Raw genomic sequence first — 16,978 nt, 5'->3', positions numbered from 1 at the left:
TTATTTTCACTTTAATTAAAAGATTGAAAGGACATCATGACACGTTAATCATCGAGAGACGAGTTGCAAAATTCGACAAGTGCCCAAATCACGATTATTGGAGACTTATTGAGTACCTGGCTTACTGGAAAGTAGTGGCTGGTGGACTAGCGAAGGAAGGGGTCTTGAGACCGAATGACTTACTGGAAATAGCACAGGGGAGCCATAAGGTGTTGGGTAGCGATTCCGATATGATGTCAGCTGTGCTTTAAGAGGTGGTAAAGTAGTGATGTACTAGAACTGTGATACCTTAAGTTATTGTATGTCCTTATCTTTTTGTGAGTGGTCTAAGCTAATGGCTTTGATAAGCATTAACTCTGTTTATGTGGTTTTGGGAATGCTTTGCATGGAAGGGATAGGGAAGGTCTTCTTCGGTATCATTTCTACCCATTAATAGAGAAAATCTTTCAAAAAAAAAGAAAAACAAGAATACGTGACTAACTGTTCAAAGCCAGGATCGTAGAACATATAGATTATCTTCGTACTTACAATATTATATGGGATTCAATACATTAAGAAGAAGCCCAATTTTATATAGTTAACCTGACAGCTTTATGTAAACAGCCATAGGACACGATCATATCACAGCAAAGAACACTTGAGGCCAATCAAGAGCGAGTATTAACTTATAAGGGCACCCGAGGGTCGACGTGCCTAATCATGCCACTGGATAGGAAGGCTCTCTAGCAATGCCGCAGAGGCCCTTAGACGAATGAATATCTCTCTGAATCCTCATATAGCCACTTTCACCCCAAGATTTGCCCCATGAGTTCTTGATTAACCAGTATTTGACGCCATCCTCACTTGTTCCATACCCAACAATGGTAACAGCATGATCTAAAGAGGTCCCGCAATGTCCTGTGAAAACCCCTTCCGAATAAAACTGAAAGTTACGTCCACCACCATTAAGCGATACTGAGACAGGTTGCTGGCTTGCAGCCTTTCGAAGTGCTTCTTCATTTTTGGGAGGTACATCTTCATAGCCTTTTATCTTCACAATTCTAATAGCTGCTTTCCGGGGGCTGCAAGTTCCATCATTACTCGTGTATGGGTATTTTGTTTCGCTGGCAAGACCTTGGTTTTTTACAATGTATGCAAACGCATCATCCATCCAACCACCGCTGCAACCGTCAGTATCTTTGGTTTTGACGCAGTCCACTAGTTGTTGCGCAGAGAGTGAGATTAACTGACCGGTTTTGATCTTGGCGATCCCTTCCACAGCTGTAATGGTTGAGAATGCCCAGCAACTTTCTTCATACACAAGTGAAAATAAGTTAGAAACAAAGAATGATTTAGCAATTAATTTTACACTTGAAGACTTTTGGACGTAAGTGTGGTTTTCTTACTACAAGAACCTTGGTCCTTAATATGGGTGACAGCCCCTTTCTTTCTCCAGTCCATGCTAGCTGGGACATCGGTCTGGTTTTCATATTTGAACCTTTTGGATTTGGGTGGAACTCTGCGAGTTAATATCTTGTATCCAGCGTAGGAAGCTCGGAATTCTTCATTAGTTAGGTCTGCAAATTGATTGATGCTCAACTTGTAAGTTTGATTCCCCATGTTGAATTTTTCTACGAATTCCAGGTTGTCTTTGAATATCTCGAAACGCCAATTCTCCTCTTCTTTCTTCTCATAGGTGCGTCCATGCCGAGTCATCCATTGCTGGTATTTCTCGAAAAGAACAGTTTCATCCAATCTGCGGGGCATGGCAGATGCCAAAGTCCCCAATAGAATCACCATTGCAATAAGGAATTTTTCTTTTAGTGCAAAAGCCATTGTTGTATTTCTGTTTCAGTGGCTTCAACTATTTGGGAAGTGAGTGAAGAAGTAATCCCACAAACTCGGTATTTATAGGTGATCCAATAGCTCCTCCAATAGAATTCATTTTTCAACATATAACTCTACCGTGGAGCTGACGCATAAAATGCAGGCCCTCAAGCCACGTTTGACTGCAATCGTTATCCTGTTGTTTGCTCTGGAATAATTTAAGAATCTAACTGCTCCAAGTCAATTGTGGAAGGGTGAATATCATGACATATATCATTCCTTAAGAATTGAATTGACTGGTTTCCTTTTAGCTGAATTACTGTGCTATCAAAATTTTGACTTAAGAATTTAAGAATCATGGTGTACATCAAAACCTCCTGGCAAAATTTGACAGTAATATACCATTTTTATTACAGACGAATTACCTGATTAGAAATACCCTGCAGGATGATACAGGATTTCAGCTTGTTCTGAATCCACCCTTCCTACCGACCTCATTTCTAATTAGTTTTAATATCCCAGTTTGATAGCGGGGTTTACTCAACGTTCGGGGTGCTTAAAAATGTAATACTACTACTCATTTTATCCACTAAGCAAGCATGGCATGATAATAAACAAGTTAAGCAAAACCTATAGCACGAATCATGATGCAGCACTAACATATTTCCCTGAGGCTAATGGGGAAGAGATAATGCGCTTACGACATTTGGGGATGAAAGATTACCGTCAGCAATGAACTCTCTGTACATGGCAATTACTATCCCAGGAACTATCTCTCTGTATAATTGTCTTTTGTTATAATGCATGCCTATTTCTACCCCCCAAAAAAGGGAATAATGAGCTGTACAGTTAAGACTGTTCAATCGTCAACAAGCACTAAAGTTAGTTACTAATAATTCTTGATCAGCCAATCAAATGTACAAATTAAGGAGATGAGTCAGCAGAGTTGAAGCAATGAACAGATTGGTCGGGTTCATAATCTAAGCCAATTAGACACGACCAAGTAACAAGCAAAAGAAAGTAGACTTGTTCCCTTTTTGTTTGTGTTGTCTTAATCTGTGTCTATAAACACAGCACTCGAACATTTGAATACGAAAAAAAGCATCGAAACTTGACTCTGGTGCTTTAGATAGTGATGTTGGGAGAAATCTCTATCTTCAAATTCTATGAATTAAATCTAAAACAGATGATGAAAACGTTTTCTTCTAGAAGGTATAAATTAATGTTAATGCAAACACGTGAGGCACTTCGGACACTTTTTCTGCTCTCCCTTTGGGGAGGGGTAGGCCTTAGGCAGGTGCATTGGCCACTCAATGAAGGTGATATATATATATATATATATGATTTTAACAAGAAGCATTGAGAATACTAAATGGCACATTGGTCAACTAGAAAGGGCCGTGAAAACAAGGAAATTTGATTTTAAATTTTTGATAAAAATAAAAGTTTATATGGTGTCTCCCACTATCAGAGAACTTTTAAAAGTAGAATAAGAAACTCAAGCATACTTTGAAAAGGAAAAATGCAAGTCTTGTTACCGAATTCTAGGCATTTGAAGACAAATACGAAAGCCAGGGCCATTGGCTTGGAATTGTACACGATATGGTTTGTGTCAAGAACTTAAGTTGACCAGAATCAACACTAAGCACTGTAGCATTCAATAAAACTTGTCAATTTATTTTATGATGACGCTTAGATGTTTATGCATCAATCTACTACACTGACAAAACTCAAATCTAACATCACTTGGAAAAACTTTCCACTATTGGAAAGGAGAAACACATAGTCATTCTGGACATGAGAAATGTCCAGCATCGAAATGTATAGGAACTTAATTAATTAGATAGTTGGATAGGAAGCTTTCTTGGCAAGGCCGCACAGACCTTCTGGGTTGTCAACATCCCTCTGAATCCTCATGTAGCCATTCTCACCCCAGCTTTGGCCCCATGAATTTTTGATCAGCCAGTACTTTGTACCGTCTTCGCTAGTCCCATATCCAATAATTGTGACAGCATGAGTGAGAGAAGTATCGCAATCTCCACTAAAAATTCCACCCGAGTAAAATTTAAAGTCTCTTCCACTCCCGTCAATGGCAACCGAGACAGGTTGGTTCGTTACAGCCTTGAGTAATGCCTCCTCATCATTGGAAGGTACCTGCTCATAGTCACTGATATCAGCAACTTGGGCTGTCGCCTTCTCTATGGCACAAGTTCCTTGCATTTCCTCATATGGGTAGTTTTCCTCTGTGGTTAGGCCCTGGTTTTCCATAATGTATTGGAAGGCATTTGTCATCCAACCACCATTGCAACCCTGGTTGCCGCCGTTTGTGCTGCAGTCCAATAGTTGTTGCTCGGACATTGAGATCAACTTACCGGTTTTAATCTGGGTTATCCCTTCCATGGCAGCTGCCGCTGAAAATGCCCAGCAACATCCTACAAAACAAAAAAACTCTTGTTAAAAAGATAATAACTCAAACTTTTGGAGATAGAGAGCTGAGAGGATATGCTTTTAAGTCTTACCACAACTTCCCTGGTCTTTAACAGGGGTGACAGCACCTTGCTGCCTCCAATCCAAGCTTGTTGGAACTTCTGTCATGGTTGCATACCTAAATGATGCTGTTATGGTTGTTGTTGGGTTGTCTAGCATCTTGTAGCCAGTACGAGCCGCTAAGAATTCATCATGGGTCAAGTCTGCGAACTCATTAATGCCTAACTTATAAGTCCTATTCGCTGCATTGTTGAAGTTCTCGATATATTCCAAGTTGTCCTTGAATATCATAAAACGCCTGTCCTTCTCTGATTGGCTCTCGTAAACTCGACCATAACGTGCCATCCATTGCTCATGTTTGTTAGCAATGGCAGCTTCATGCAATGTGCGGGACATGGCCTGAGATGCCAATGTCCCAAAAATGAAAAACAAGATAAGGCTTAAAGTCATTGTTTACAAAGTGGAGATGGCAGCAGATGAGTAGAAGGATTTTTACTAATTGTGTTTGTGAAGAAAATAAGCACCCAACGTCAGGTATTTATAGTACTTTACAAGAGGCACTTATGATCTAATAATTGGTCCATACAGAAAATTCATCAATCTTTTGCTTGCCAAGCAAGGTTTATCGAAGTGTGAAACCTGGAAATTTTGGGGGGGGGGGGGGCCGGCCAGCCACTATAAGTGTTGAGTACGTTATATATGTCATCTACTTCACATCAGCAAAAATGATGCCATCATGATCATAGGAGTTTCGCAGCTAATTAATGAGACATTTCCCAGAGTTTTCAGGGGAGAATCTTGATGACTTGTGGCTCTTGTGTTCATATATATGTAAAATTCACTTTTGGCCCTTATACATGCCATCTACGTACTTCACGTCAGTGAAGAGTGCCATCATGATCATAGAAGGAGTCCCACCAAATGAGTCATTTCCCACAGCTTTCAAAGGAGAATCTTGACGACTTGTGCCTCGTGTTCATATATATTCACTTTTGGCGCTAACTGTTTTCCCTTGTCTTTCAGGTTACATGGCCGCCGAAATGCGATGCATCATCTTTGCCATTCTGATTCATATGTAAATTTCTTTAGGAAGATAAAAATTCAATAGGCATATTGGTAGAAAAAGTTTTTAACTTATTTTAAAAATTTTAAATAGATTTTTATTTTTCTATTTACCTTCAATTAAGTTTACTATACTTTTATTTTTATTTTGAATCAAATAAATCTTTATGATTAATGAGTGACTGATTGTTATGAATTAAAATATTACTAATCATTTTATATCAACATGACATTGATATAAAATGATGAAATATAATGAAAAATATCATATCACATGATTATGTCATCATGTCATCATCAGTTATAACATGTTCATAAAATAAAAAGTGATATCTTTACTAAGTCAATAATTAGTTAAAAAAATTTATTTGATTCAAAATAAAAATATAAAAAAATTATTTAAAATAAAAATATAAAATTGATTGAATGTAATAAAAAATAAAAACTTAATTATATATTTTTTAAATAATTTAAATATATTTTTTAAATATTATACCAATTTAATAATGTTGATAATTTTAAGAGTCCTACTTCTTTAATTAAAACATATGGTTTCCAATCTGAATCCGAACTGCACATCAAATCAAATTAAAGAGAATTGGACAAGTTTAAAACGTAACAATTTTCCTGGAGCATGGTGCGTCAGCCAATCAGCACGTAACCAGTTGAAGCATGAAAAGATGAAAAAAAGGGTGAAAGCTTTGACAAATGTTGAAAAGTTTTGTCCAGACTTTAGCCACAGTTAGGGGAACAAATTGCGGGAATCCAATCAAGCCAGCGGGGAACACAGTGGCCATTGTTAGTCTCGCAAAAGAGCACTGTGAACTACTTTTTCGCTTGCATGGATTCCATGTATGGTCTACTTTAAAACTGGCAATGGATGCCGTGCTGATCGGGTTAATGTCGACTCCAAGAATATGGTGACAGTTAGGATTTGAGCAATTGCATAGTTGAAGTAAAGAAAAAGGACTGAAGATTTCAAAGCAGGAATAACAAAAGAAATGGAATACATGTAAATGAGTTTGAACATGATCTAGTGTTAAGGCCCAACGGCTGTAGAAATGTCATACTGCAAACTTCCCAGAAAGTACAATCTAACTTGGAAAAATCTCGTTTACGTCAATTTTGTACAGTTTATATGGCATCACATGTTTTCCTCTGATGACCATAATGCCATGAACAATTCAACTGATTTAGAACTACCACTTATATCACAACATATGCCACAAATCTTGAATTAGTAATTGCATTTTAGTAGACACCGTTAATGGAAGATATCTGCTTCTCTCAGTAAGAAGGGAAGTTGCAGCATATTTAGAAAGCGGCTGCTGATGTTTATTTCCCATTCCACATACCTCATAAATAATTCTGATTGAAGGATTTGGTAGCCACACAAATATATTCTGCTCTTCCAGAAACCAACTAGAGGGTTCATGTTTCGTTAATCCTTGTTCCTCATGTATCTGCTCACCACATTGCCAAGAGCATTTATCAATGACTCCGAATCAAAAATTACACCCACTTTTGGGTCACGTATGGAGTCTACAATGACCTGCAGAGGACCACATTAATGCAATTTGTTATCATGTTATATAGAGTATGAAGTTTATCGCTTCTAAAACAAGATTGCCTGCGTGAGACCAGAAAGGACAGCATTCCCTCCCAGCCAACCTGCCTCTCGCAAATGAGTCCATTTTGGAGACAAAAACAAGGCTCCTAATCAAGTTGCCAAATAGCACCCTGATGGAAAGGAGGAGAATGGACAGAGGCACCAGAGAGTGGACTAGCTTCCACAGGGAACTCAAGGAAATAGCAGGAACTTTTCTAGTTCTAGGACTGGTCCTCTTCCAAATAAACTGACATAATAGAACTTAAACATTTCACACAATAATAAGAAAGACCCAATTTCTAAGATCTAGTTTTGAAATGCTGTTCAACTCTATAAGTGATCGTATGAGTAAGTTCACCTTAGCAGTAGCAAGAAATTAGATAAATAATATTCAAGTTGGGGTTATAGGCAAACATACCACATCAAAGATTCCTTGGGAAGACAAGCATTGAACATCTATGGGAATTTCACCATCTTTGGGCACCAAAAGAGTATTGATGTACTGATTTGGCTGCACAGAGACATTAACTGCAATAAGTAAGAATATGCGTTCTTCTATTCTTCTCCACTTACTTCTGCAATTTTATCTTAATTAAGAGTTTTCAGTGTCATGATAGACACATTAAAAAGCCTCGATGTTAATTTGACAAAATTTATATATTTGTACTAATAACAATCAATTGAAGGAGTCATCATAACCTATGCAGAGTGTGCAAGTTATCAACTGTAACTCAATAACTTGTACAAAAGAAAAAAAAAAAAAGCTGTAATTCAATCTATTCACTCACAAGTTTTTTTAAACAATTATGAGAATCTCCATATGTTCGATTCAGAGCATCTGTAATGGCAGTTACAAAGGAAGATGCAGAGAAGCCAGTTGTCTCTCGATCATGAGTACCATTCAACAGAAGTACCTAATAGTAGAAGGAGCCAAATCAGTTTAACATATATCTTCCAAAGTGCAAAAAAGCAATAAAAAGCTTTAACTACATAGCGGAGCAGTATAATATATTAAATATTTCTCTTGGTAGGTGTCTGGCATCAAATAAATCTTCAACAGTTCAATAGGTTGATACCTTAGGACAGGACCTAGAAGAAATGATCTCCCCAATGCCAAGTAAGACCTACAGATAAGATAAAAAGAATGACAAACCATATATTAACAATCCAAAAAATTAAAAAATATTGAAGTAGATCAGAAATTTGTCTAAAGAAAAAAGAAGTATTGAATTTTTGCTAATGAAACAGATAAAAGACAAAGTTCAACTGCATATACTTCAATTTTCTACCCTATAAGAAAAATTTCAGCCAACAAGGCACCTGATGTCCCATTCAGAAGGTGTTTCTATCCCTATTCAACATGCGAATCAAATTCAGAAAAGGGAAAAGACAACTATTGTATTAATATTCCCCCATGAAAATGTAATAAGAATAGTGCTATAGTGCCAGAAATCCCACTTGAATCATTCCCCTAATTACAAGAGCATCATTCACTAAGTGTTGGGGTAATAACAATGCCATTGTCTGATCAAAAACAAAAGGCACTAATATAATGATCAGTATCTTTAGTAGCAACTGCATTACCATTGTGCGGCAACTTCATTCAATCACATATATATTGTATGTGCTCACATGTGCACATTCAAGCACTTATGACCATCTGTGTAAGTTACATGGGGATGCGTATGTCTTTGCATTATTAAAGTGTAATGCATACTTGTTACGTATTAAACGATTGAGGAATGCAGTACGACAAACAATCAAGAATGTTACCAATGATGGGCAGAGGGAAGTGAATAGAGAGCCCATAGCATAAACAATGCAGTCCACATTCGACAACTGCTCCAGAACAGCTGGGTTTACTGTGGGAAAGACCTGGTCAAGAAGAATTTGCAGAGTTATATTTTAAGTTTCAGATGTTAGAATTTGCATGACTAACAGTGGATATTACAATCTATTAAATATAAAAATAAAAAAAAAATAGTAGTAGAGACATGAGAAGGACATCAATAAAAAAAACAACTCTTATTTCATGTATCAAACAAGCACAAATCAAAGGATCTATAATTTACCTCATGTAGTGAATTCGTACCCTCGCTTGACATGTAGAATACCCTTTTTATTCTCGAAGGAAGAGCTGGAACTGACGATCTTCCCTATACATAAGAATGTAGCAATTGATAAATGTAACACTTCTGTAACACAACGGTGAACATAACTGAGCCAGAAGCTCAGTATTAAATTTTTGTATTTAAGTTTTTTGGAATGGTACATAACTGAGCCAATATTCATTTCAGTTTAAAAGTGATGAGTAAGTGTGAAATGAGTGGGTGAACTTATTAATAACTTAGAACTGTCAAAAAATTGACATCATTAGTTGAAATTTTCCTCATTCAAAGACAATTAAAGGTCATCCAAGGAATATTGGTTACTTAGATTGGATTTTAGAACTCTAAAATCAAAGTCTACTGATTAGTGTGAATTTCTAACTCAAATTCCCTGATATCCCATTAATAGATTTTAAGGAACACCAAAAGATGGGGGGTGCAATTCTAAAACAAGGTTAGAACAAAAGAGAATGGAAACATGACCTAATATAATTGCACATGCAGAACAGACAAGATTCTGGTTTTATTTCTCAAGCCAGATACAAAACTGTGTCAAGAGCCAAAACTCCCACATTTCCTGCATCCCCACCCCATCACAAAGTCCAAAGCACACACAGTGAAACCATGCTCTAGCCTCTAGGTCTTGAGGTTTTCACAATTTACAGCCTAGCATCTTCAAGATATAAAAACTAATAGAATACGAAAATCAAGGCATTGCTCTGATTGATAATATCTCATTTCTGAAAGTTAAAGTTGGAATGCAACTGTTGCAGCCAGACCAACACAATAATGAGCACCATGCAACTGACGAAATACAGACTCTAAACAACCACTAAAAGTTCATAGACACCTTTATTACCACCATTGCAATCGCCATCACTACCCTAGGCTTTGCATCATGAATTAAACTAGCAAACCTTATCTACAGGTCCCATGGATCCATTGGTTGGATGAGAAATTTCATTCTGGCCTCGTATGATTGTCCCATCCTGCACATGAATTTGCACGAGTCATGAAAAGGAAAATTATTACGTGAAAATATTTTGGTTTTAATACTTCAAATAGACAAATACTCTTTAACATGTCATCCCAAACAAGGCTTGCATTCTTGTGGCATTCAATCACACAGACCAATACCAAACCAAATTGGCCAACAAAACTAGAAAAAATCAGACAAGATCACATCCAGTTGATGAACTACCAACAATGGATCAAATACGATATATCATATACACATGAATAATTTGCCAGATATGTCATATCTACCCATAATTCACATCCTAATGTAAGCCTGCCATTGGTTGAAATGACTGGGAGGACCAAACTTTCTGCAGGAATATCTGAAACACGTGAAAACAGAAAAATTGCGGCATCTAAAGACTGAAAAAATACACGTGCTCCTGCAAAGAAAAAATTCCCAATGCTGCAATCATAAAAGAAGAAAAAAAAGTCACTAAGGTTGTGATAGTGTCTGGTAAAATACTATTTACATATTCGTAAGAACTAGTAATCTTGAGATGATTCGTATTAGCATGCCGTAAGAAATGATAAAACAGTAAAAATAAATGAGCTAGTTTCTAGTGGAACAATAGGCAAATAAAGAGCCAAATATAAAGTAGTACTTCACTGCACGATAAACCAAAACATGAAATGATGCACATTATAGAAACAGCTTTCTATACCAGTTACTATGTCCTCATCAGGTATAACAATAATCAAGGCTTCATGGTGCATGAACCAAGTACTTAAGGCACCAAAAAGAAAAGTGATTTTGAGTCTGACAAATAAATTTACAAACATAGTCATGGAAATTCCAAAAGCAGCAATAAGCCATTCAATGAACTGAAACAGAAACCTTGGTAAGGAATAAATACGACAAAGACAAAGTACCTGCCATTACTGAAACAAAATGATTCATTAGGCCTTCTCAGAATCTGTATTCAAGGAAAGTATATGTTAATTTCATTCCAGTTATCTTTTCAACCAAAGAGTAGTGAAATATTGGATAAGAAGCACATTACAGAACAATAAAAGGTGATTAACAATAAAATACTATTTTGATAGGAATGATGCCACTTATATGTAGTCAAAAGACAGCAAAATATAGCATGTCTGTTCAATAAAAGAAAAAAAATAGCCAAAATGCTACAAAATTTAATACCGACGATGTAACATTAGTACTAGATGACCTCACCTCATTTTGGAAATAAGCCAGAAAAGCTCGAATTGTTTCCCTGTATGGTTTTGATACACCTTCCCATAGTGAATGTCCTCCTTCCACAATTTTGTACCTGTCAAATTCTCAACTCAGCACACTATTACTCAATATCCCCACCATATTTACACCTAGCAAGTAAATAAAAGAAATTCAGAATTACAAACAACCAAAACAACATTTAGATCACATATAAAATATTATCAATAAAACGGAGTGGTATATTGGAAACAGCATAAACACAAAAGAGAAGCACCAATTAATTTATCAATTTTTTTCTGAAAAAGATGTAAGAAACACATCTAAACAACCTAATTAAGAGTGCTATAACACATTAAAATCATGGAGGCAAAATTATCACAGAAAAACACTACCATTCTGACTTGGCTTGCTGTGGATTGATAGGCAAACGATGACCAAGCAATCTTCGGACAGCAAGAGCCTCAGAAGTGCTTTGGTCAGCCAATCTCAAACATCTTGACCTTATGTCCCCAACAGCAGGACCACCTAGACAAATACTCAAGATGAAGACGTTGAATTTCACACCAAAAACTATTTTAGCACCAAAGAAGTAGTAGTATCCATAAAACAAACTCAGCAACATTATTTAGCCTCATGGAAACAAACATTATAAACGCCAAAGCCTGTAATGTTAAGCGAACACAATCTACCAATAATAAGGCCATTTGATAAAACAATTCACTTCGACTCCAGGAAAAGTTCTTAATTTCAGTTTAAAGATTCTAACTTTAATAACTACTAATTCTTTCCTATGTCAAATGACAATTGTTTTCTGATAATTGATCAGGACTTTGATTTGAATAATTGATAAACTAATACTATAAGATTTTGTATCAGAAATGAATGAAAGATACCGAGCACGCGAACAATCTCCGCTGTACTTCCTCCATCATCAGAAACTGGAAGAACATGAGCGACGCGAACTGTTAACTTCTTAAGCTCTTCTACAACGCCATTGAATGCCGTGCCACCTAAAATCACCATAACATAAAAAGTTTACTCGATAAACAGTAATTTGGTTACATTTTAGCTTTCTTTCATATTTGAAATAGTTATCAATCCAAAAAAAAAACAAAAAAAAGAAAAGGAAAAAGAAAGGGGGAAAAGAGTACCAGAGAAGACGAGTAAGGAAGGCTGGGAAGGTCGAGGGTTAGAGGAGCAATGGCAATGGGCAGCCATGGATTTAGAGGGAAAATGAAGAGGTAATCTTGGGATTTGGAGAAGAAAAAGAGGAGGACGAGGAGGAGAAGGAGGCGGGGTTTTATAGAAAAAGGGTCCCAAGCAGCTGTCCGCCATATTCCCGCTATTTCCAACTTTTTCTCATTTCTGTATGTAACGCCTTTTAAATTTTAATTATTTTTTGTTTTATTTTTTGTGAACAAAAAAGGCTCCTCGGCAATTTTGTTGACCGTCCATATTAGCTCGGTGGATCCCATGGTTAGCCATGGAAGGTAACGATGCAATGAGCCATTGCCCATTTCTGCATAATGTCAGTGTGTGATTAAACCCATACTTCTAACCTTTACTCTGTTAAATGAAACCCATTGGATAATGCTGCTTAAAGGCCCTATGCTGCAATTGTAAGAGAGCATAGAAATGGAACGTGAAGGTGATCCCACTGACTCTAAGGCCTGATTTCCCAATGGTTTTTTACCATTTTTAGGCAATACGATAAATAGTTAGCATCCGTAAACAAGGCAAGAAAAACCACAATGTGCATTGGAAGCTTAAAGCCTACCGCAATTTGCAGAAAACAATTAAATTTCCAGTTTCCACCACTCCAGGTGGTTGGATTTCCTCGAGTGCTTAATTCTCTCCATCTCTATACATTTTATCCGGTGGGAAAATTCCAGACTCATTAATTAGGAATGTTTGTCTGCATTCTATTATTTTATCTGCATAAACAAACCAAGTTAACTTGGTCTAAACAAGCTCCCAATCCGATTCACAAAATTCCATGTCTTGTGATTTAGCTTTGTCCGTTTGACTGGATCGTCCAACATTCATTCCTTTCTCCGTACTCGATCCAGCATGCTGTTCACGATCCTGCTTTCTTAACCTTAACTTAGAAGACAAAGACTCCCGAAATTTTTTCTGTTCCAGGAAAGAACAAATAATTATCAGATTCAACTAACAAAGGTAGGAAAAGCTTGTCTCAGGCAAATGTGTTCATATGAAGCTAAACATCCATGAGGAACCTAAATTCATCCAGCGGAAAAAAATGTTGGCGGAAGGGAGAGAGTATTATACCTTGTATGACCTGCGTTTTCCTGTTTCATTAGACAGAGACTGAAGATCACCACTGTCTACTATAATGCAGCTTTCTTCAAGCTTTGCCTCATCAAAAGATGGTAGAGCAGCTTCTAGTTCCACTTCTGTAGCAGATTGGTGGCTAGCCTCTTCTGCAACAAAATCATTTACTTTTAGTATAACAATAAAAAGTATTACTTTAACAAAAACATGGTGGCTTCTTCCTTTGATTTGAGAATTGGAAGCAACTGATTATGTAGATTTAATGTGGAAATGCTCCCCTGACTCCCTAAGAATGACTGGTTAAATAGTTTTTTGGGGTCTAAGGCAAATATATAGGAAGCAATAAAGAACATTAAACAACATAATAGATAATGGATATATCATACAAATGGAAAACTTACCCATTGTTTCTAATGAGGCGTCATCTAGAGTAGAATCAGTGTCCTGAAGTTCATTCTTGCAGGCTTGAGCTAAAATTACAGAATCAGATGGTATGGAGCCTGAATGAGCCAAGGCACTCTCATCCTTTGTACTTTGCTCCGAAGATAAACCAAAATGTACATCATCAACAGATTGAACAGAAGATGAATGGATCAGTTCCTTCTGAGATTTATCTTCATCAATAGTTATGTTTAAATTTTCACAAACTGTGACACCAGAATTTTGCACTAGAGACAAGTTACGCTCTTCCACAGATTTGGCACCAGGTGAATGGAGCACATCTTGCATGAATTCTGTGCAGAACTGTTTAACATTAGCACCAACTGTCTGCAAGTGGTTTTCAACACATCTAAATGTTTCCTGACCAAGAATGCCATCAATTTTTAAATGAGATACAAGCAGCAATGGAAAAATTCCATAAGACAGACAGTAAAAGAACCAAAATTGAACTTTACTAATGTAAGTAAAGCAGCTAAATTAAGCATTACATTAATATCTCATTTAAACTTGGAAGAAAGCAATCTGGATATTATTTTTCTATTTGTTGAGAAAAGACAACCACTGCAGAAATCTTGTTTCCATAAACAAGATAATAGAATTGTACTGAAAACAAAACAATGGCCCAAAATTCAGGCAGCAATGAATAGAATTCAAAATAATAGAAACAATAAGCATGGAAATTTAAAGAAAAAAATAAAAGCCAGAAGATATCTTGTTCAATCATGAAAATGATTGTCTTTTGTTTATAAATGAAAAACACACCAAATGTTTCAAAGTCATAATAAATTGAATGCTACAACAAAAGTGTTGATATTTTAATTTAAGAGGGCAAAAGGATGATGTTAATCAATACCTCGCACACCATGTCATCCACCTCCATGCACATAGCTTCAAACTTCTGATAGATGTTGCCAACCCAGGCTATGCCTTTGGATTTGCTATCCATATTGAACTGAAACAAGGATGCTTTTTAATTTACCTTTCAGATATAGAAGCACGTTTAATCACTTCACCTCCCACTTGGATGTTATATGAACTGCGTATTTCAAGATTCACATTAGTGAAGCTCTATATCCATCCAAGTACAAACAAGGAATGCTCTATCAACTAGTCAGAAGTTTATTACCCAGGCAAGATGCTACAACATCATATTTCTATGAATGCTTGTGATCATAGTTCAAATCTAGGACAGAGGACATATTTCAGCCAAAATAGGTTGAGATCACAAAACAAACTAAGATTCAGGGACCAACTCGTTAGTAACATGTACACAAGTGTATACAATTGTGGTCTAGCAGGTCAGCATCCAGAAATCTTTTGTTCAAGTCCCAACATCTAGAACTGAGTCAGGAAAATGATAAAAGACTTATGAAATTTTTGAAGTTGATATAAGAAAACAGAATTTAAGATGAAGGATAAGGAATAATTACAAATTTGCATTTTAACTGACAAAACCAGTCCCTTTTCACACGCACTAAATTCTTTATTCCGAATTTAAGTTTCTTAAATGTGTAAAGGTCTATTCAACAGTCAGATACAGAAGAACTGCTTCAAAGATTTTAACAACTCAAGACTGAACCCAACTGATCAAAATTTTATAAAGTTGCAATGCAGACAGAATTTGTTAAAAATTTCCAGTACCAATCTCAAATTTGACCGTCACGGCTTCCAAATTGAACCCCAAAAAATAATGACAAAACAACAAACAGGAAGCTGCCATTGTCCAAGTCAGGGAGAAACAGGTATTGTTCACAACCAAAACAGGAGGAAAAATCAAACAAAGTCAAGGCAAAAAGAAAGAATTCCACAAACCAGAATAAAAAATACTCATATGATCAGCATGCAGAAACAGAAAACTTTTAACACAAGAGAAAAAAAAATGAAAAACACCCAGATGATCAACAAGCAGAAGCATTTTTACTAAACTATTACAGGTCATTAACAGATAAAAATATAAATAACCCAAACTTTAGATGATCAATTCAACAAAAACTTAACAACAAGAACAAGAGAGAAAGCTTAACTAAATTGTGAAAGACAAAAAGCAGTAGAAAATCTCTTAACAGACTTACAGGGTTTTCTAAGCGTCCCTTGACAAAACCAAAGAGAGTAAGATTCTTTGTTAAACCCTTGAGGCGTTGATCAGTCAGTCCCACTCCAACTCCCAGTCGGCAAGTGGAACAAAGAAATACGGCTAATATTTCTCAGAAAATTAAAAAAAATATACGGCTAATAATATAATAATATTAGTAAATAATAATTAATGAATTGATTAAAAAAAGAGAGAGGAAGTTTTGGACGGTCAAGGACAGAGAGGACCCGACCAAACACGGATACAATGAGAGAGAAATAGGAAAAAGAAAGGACAGACGTGGAAAAGTGGAAAGAGTAGTTTTCTTTATGAGATCGGCCGCACCTGATCCTTCCTCTCTAACATGACAAAGATTTTACAGTGAGTTAAAAGCCTTGTTTGTTACTGACGTGGTTCCGCGGAAAAAATCTTACTCAGGTACAGGTTCATGGGCTGGACTTTGAACCGGTCTCTTATGTTTCTTTCCTTTTAATTTTAATTTTTATATATAAAAAAAGAAAATAAATATACACATAGATAAAACTTTTATTATTATTGTAGAAAAAATTCAATATATTTTAGATTAGATAAAAATTGTTCTTACTCATCTCTTTTTTCAAAATTTGAATAAAAAAACTTTTTAAATTGAAATTTTCAAAATTAAGATTGCTAAACCCTATCCCTTTCTTGGGGTGAAAATGAAATGGATGATCAAACTCCTCTTAGACATGGTATAAGTTGGTAAGTTTAGAGATATAGTAATATTTTTCAATTTTAATCATACATAAGAAAATTAGTAAACATAAAGAATTCTATTAAATTGAATGTAAACAAAATTGTAGCAATGGCTAAGGTGTCTACATCCAAAATTATTCAAGCAATTATTATTGACACATGGGGCTGTG

General features: G+C 36.1%; 4 protein-coding genes across 6 annotated transcripts; all 4 read right to left on the bottom strand.

The window, feature by feature from the left end:
• On the bottom strand, positions 478–1,860 carry LOC108662477 (zingipain-2-like). Of its 2 annotated transcripts, none has more exons than XM_018122948.1 (2): positions 1,386–1,860; positions 478–1,290 (listed from the first exon to the last, which is right to left on the bottom strand). In XM_018122948.1, exons 1-2 carry the CDS (start codon positions 1,813–1,815, stop codon positions 698–700), a joined length of 1,023 nt encoding a protein of 340 aa, XP_017978437.1. In that variant the 5' UTR covers positions 1,816–1,860; the 3' UTR covers positions 478–697. The 2 variants fall into 2 exon arrangements, with proteins under 2 accessions (XP_017978437.1, XP_017978438.1); XM_018122949.1 differs by having other exon boundaries at positions 1,395–1,843.
• Positions 3,357–4,789, bottom strand: LOC108662614 (zingipain-2-like). The gene is made up of 2 exons (XM_018123739.1): positions 4,326–4,789; positions 3,357–4,238 (listed from the first exon to the last, which is right to left on the bottom strand). The coding sequence occupies exons 1-2, from the start codon at positions 4,741–4,743 to the stop codon at positions 3,646–3,648; spliced, it is 1,011 nt and encodes a 336-aa protein (XP_017979228.1). The 5' UTR covers positions 4,744–4,789; the 3' UTR covers positions 3,357–3,645.
• LOC18596708 (uncharacterized protein YNL011C) lies at positions 6,326–12,621 on the bottom strand. Its single transcript, XM_018123738.1, has 13 exons — positions 12,421–12,621; positions 12,163–12,279; positions 11,662–11,794; positions 11,267–11,363; positions 10,963–11,006; positions 10,339–10,495; positions 9,990–10,061; positions 9,037–9,120; positions 8,738–8,839; positions 8,041–8,088; positions 7,753–7,878; positions 7,383–7,475; positions 6,326–6,907 (listed from the first exon to the last, which is right to left on the bottom strand). The coding sequence occupies exons 1-13, from the start codon at positions 12,602–12,604 to the stop codon at positions 6,797–6,799; spliced, it is 1,368 nt and encodes a 455-aa protein (XP_017979227.1). The 5' UTR covers positions 12,605–12,621; the 3' UTR covers positions 6,326–6,796.
• Positions 13,003–16,214, bottom strand: LOC18596707. Of its 2 annotated transcripts, none has more exons than XM_018122608.1 (5): positions 16,075–16,214; positions 14,856–15,038; positions 13,963–14,362; positions 13,559–13,707; positions 13,003–13,402 (listed from the first exon to the last, which is right to left on the bottom strand). In XM_018122608.1, exons 2-5 carry the CDS (start codon positions 14,946–14,948, stop codon positions 13,232–13,234), a joined length of 813 nt encoding a protein of 270 aa, XP_017978097.1. In that variant the 5' UTR covers positions 14,949–15,038; positions 16,075–16,214; the 3' UTR covers positions 13,003–13,231. The 2 variants fall into 2 exon arrangements, with proteins under 2 accessions (XP_017978097.1, XP_007025409.2); XM_007025347.2 differs by having other exon boundaries at positions 13,559–13,710; positions 16,075–16,211.

Source organism: Theobroma cacao, chromosome 6, assembly GCF_000208745.1.
Source record: "Theobroma cacao cultivar B97-61/B2 chromosome 6, Criollo_cocoa_genome_V2, whole genome shotgun sequence".
In the NCBI taxonomy this organism is placed as follows: Eukaryota; Viridiplantae; Streptophyta; class Magnoliopsida; order Malvales; family Malvaceae; genus Theobroma; species Theobroma cacao.
Note: the sequence above shows the minus strand (reverse complement) of the source record. Positions and strands in the feature narration are given on the sequence as shown.

Excerpts from the sequence above, each read along its gene's own strand:
- LOC108662477 (XM_018122948.1), bottom strand. The coding sequence starts at position 1,815 with ATGGCTTTTGCACTAAAAGAAAAATTCCTTATTGCAATGGTGATTCTA. Across the intron at positions 1,291-1,385 it reads TAAGGACCAAGGTTCTTGTA|AAAGTTGCTGGGCATTCTCA; the intron begins GTAAGAAAACCA and ends TTGTGTATGAAG.
- LOC18596707 (XM_007025347.2), bottom strand. The coding sequence starts at position 14,948 with ATGGATAGCAAATCCAAAGGCATAGCCTGGGTTGGCAACATCTATCAG. Across the intron at positions 14,363-14,855 it reads TGGATGACATGGTGTGCGAG|GAAACATTTAGATGTGTTGA; the intron begins GTATTGATTAAC and ends ATTCTTGGTCAG. Across the intron at positions 13,403-13,558 it reads GAAAACGCAGGTCATACAAG|AAAAAATTTCGGGAGTCTTT; the intron begins GTATAATACTCT and ends TTCCTGGAACAG.
- LOC108662614 (XM_018123739.1), bottom strand. The coding sequence starts at position 4,743 with ATGACTTTAAGCCTTATCTTGTTTTTCATTTTTGGGACATTGGCATCT. Across the intron at positions 4,239-4,325 it reads TAAAGACCAGGGAAGTTGTG|GATGTTGCTGGGCATTTTCA; the intron begins GTAAGACTTAAA and ends TTTGTTTTGTAG.
- LOC18596708 (XM_018123738.1), bottom strand. The coding sequence starts at position 12,604 with ATGGCGGACAGCTGCTTGGGACCCTTTTTCTATAAAACCCCGCCTCCT. Across the intron at positions 10,062-10,338 it reads CATTAGGATGTGAATTATGG|GATGGGACAATCATACGAGG; the intron begins GTAGATATGACA and ends ATTCATGTGCAG. Across the intron at positions 6,908-7,382 it reads CCCAAGGAATCTTTGATGTG|GTCATTGTAGACTCCATACG; the intron begins GTATGTTTGCCT and ends GGTCCTCTGCAG.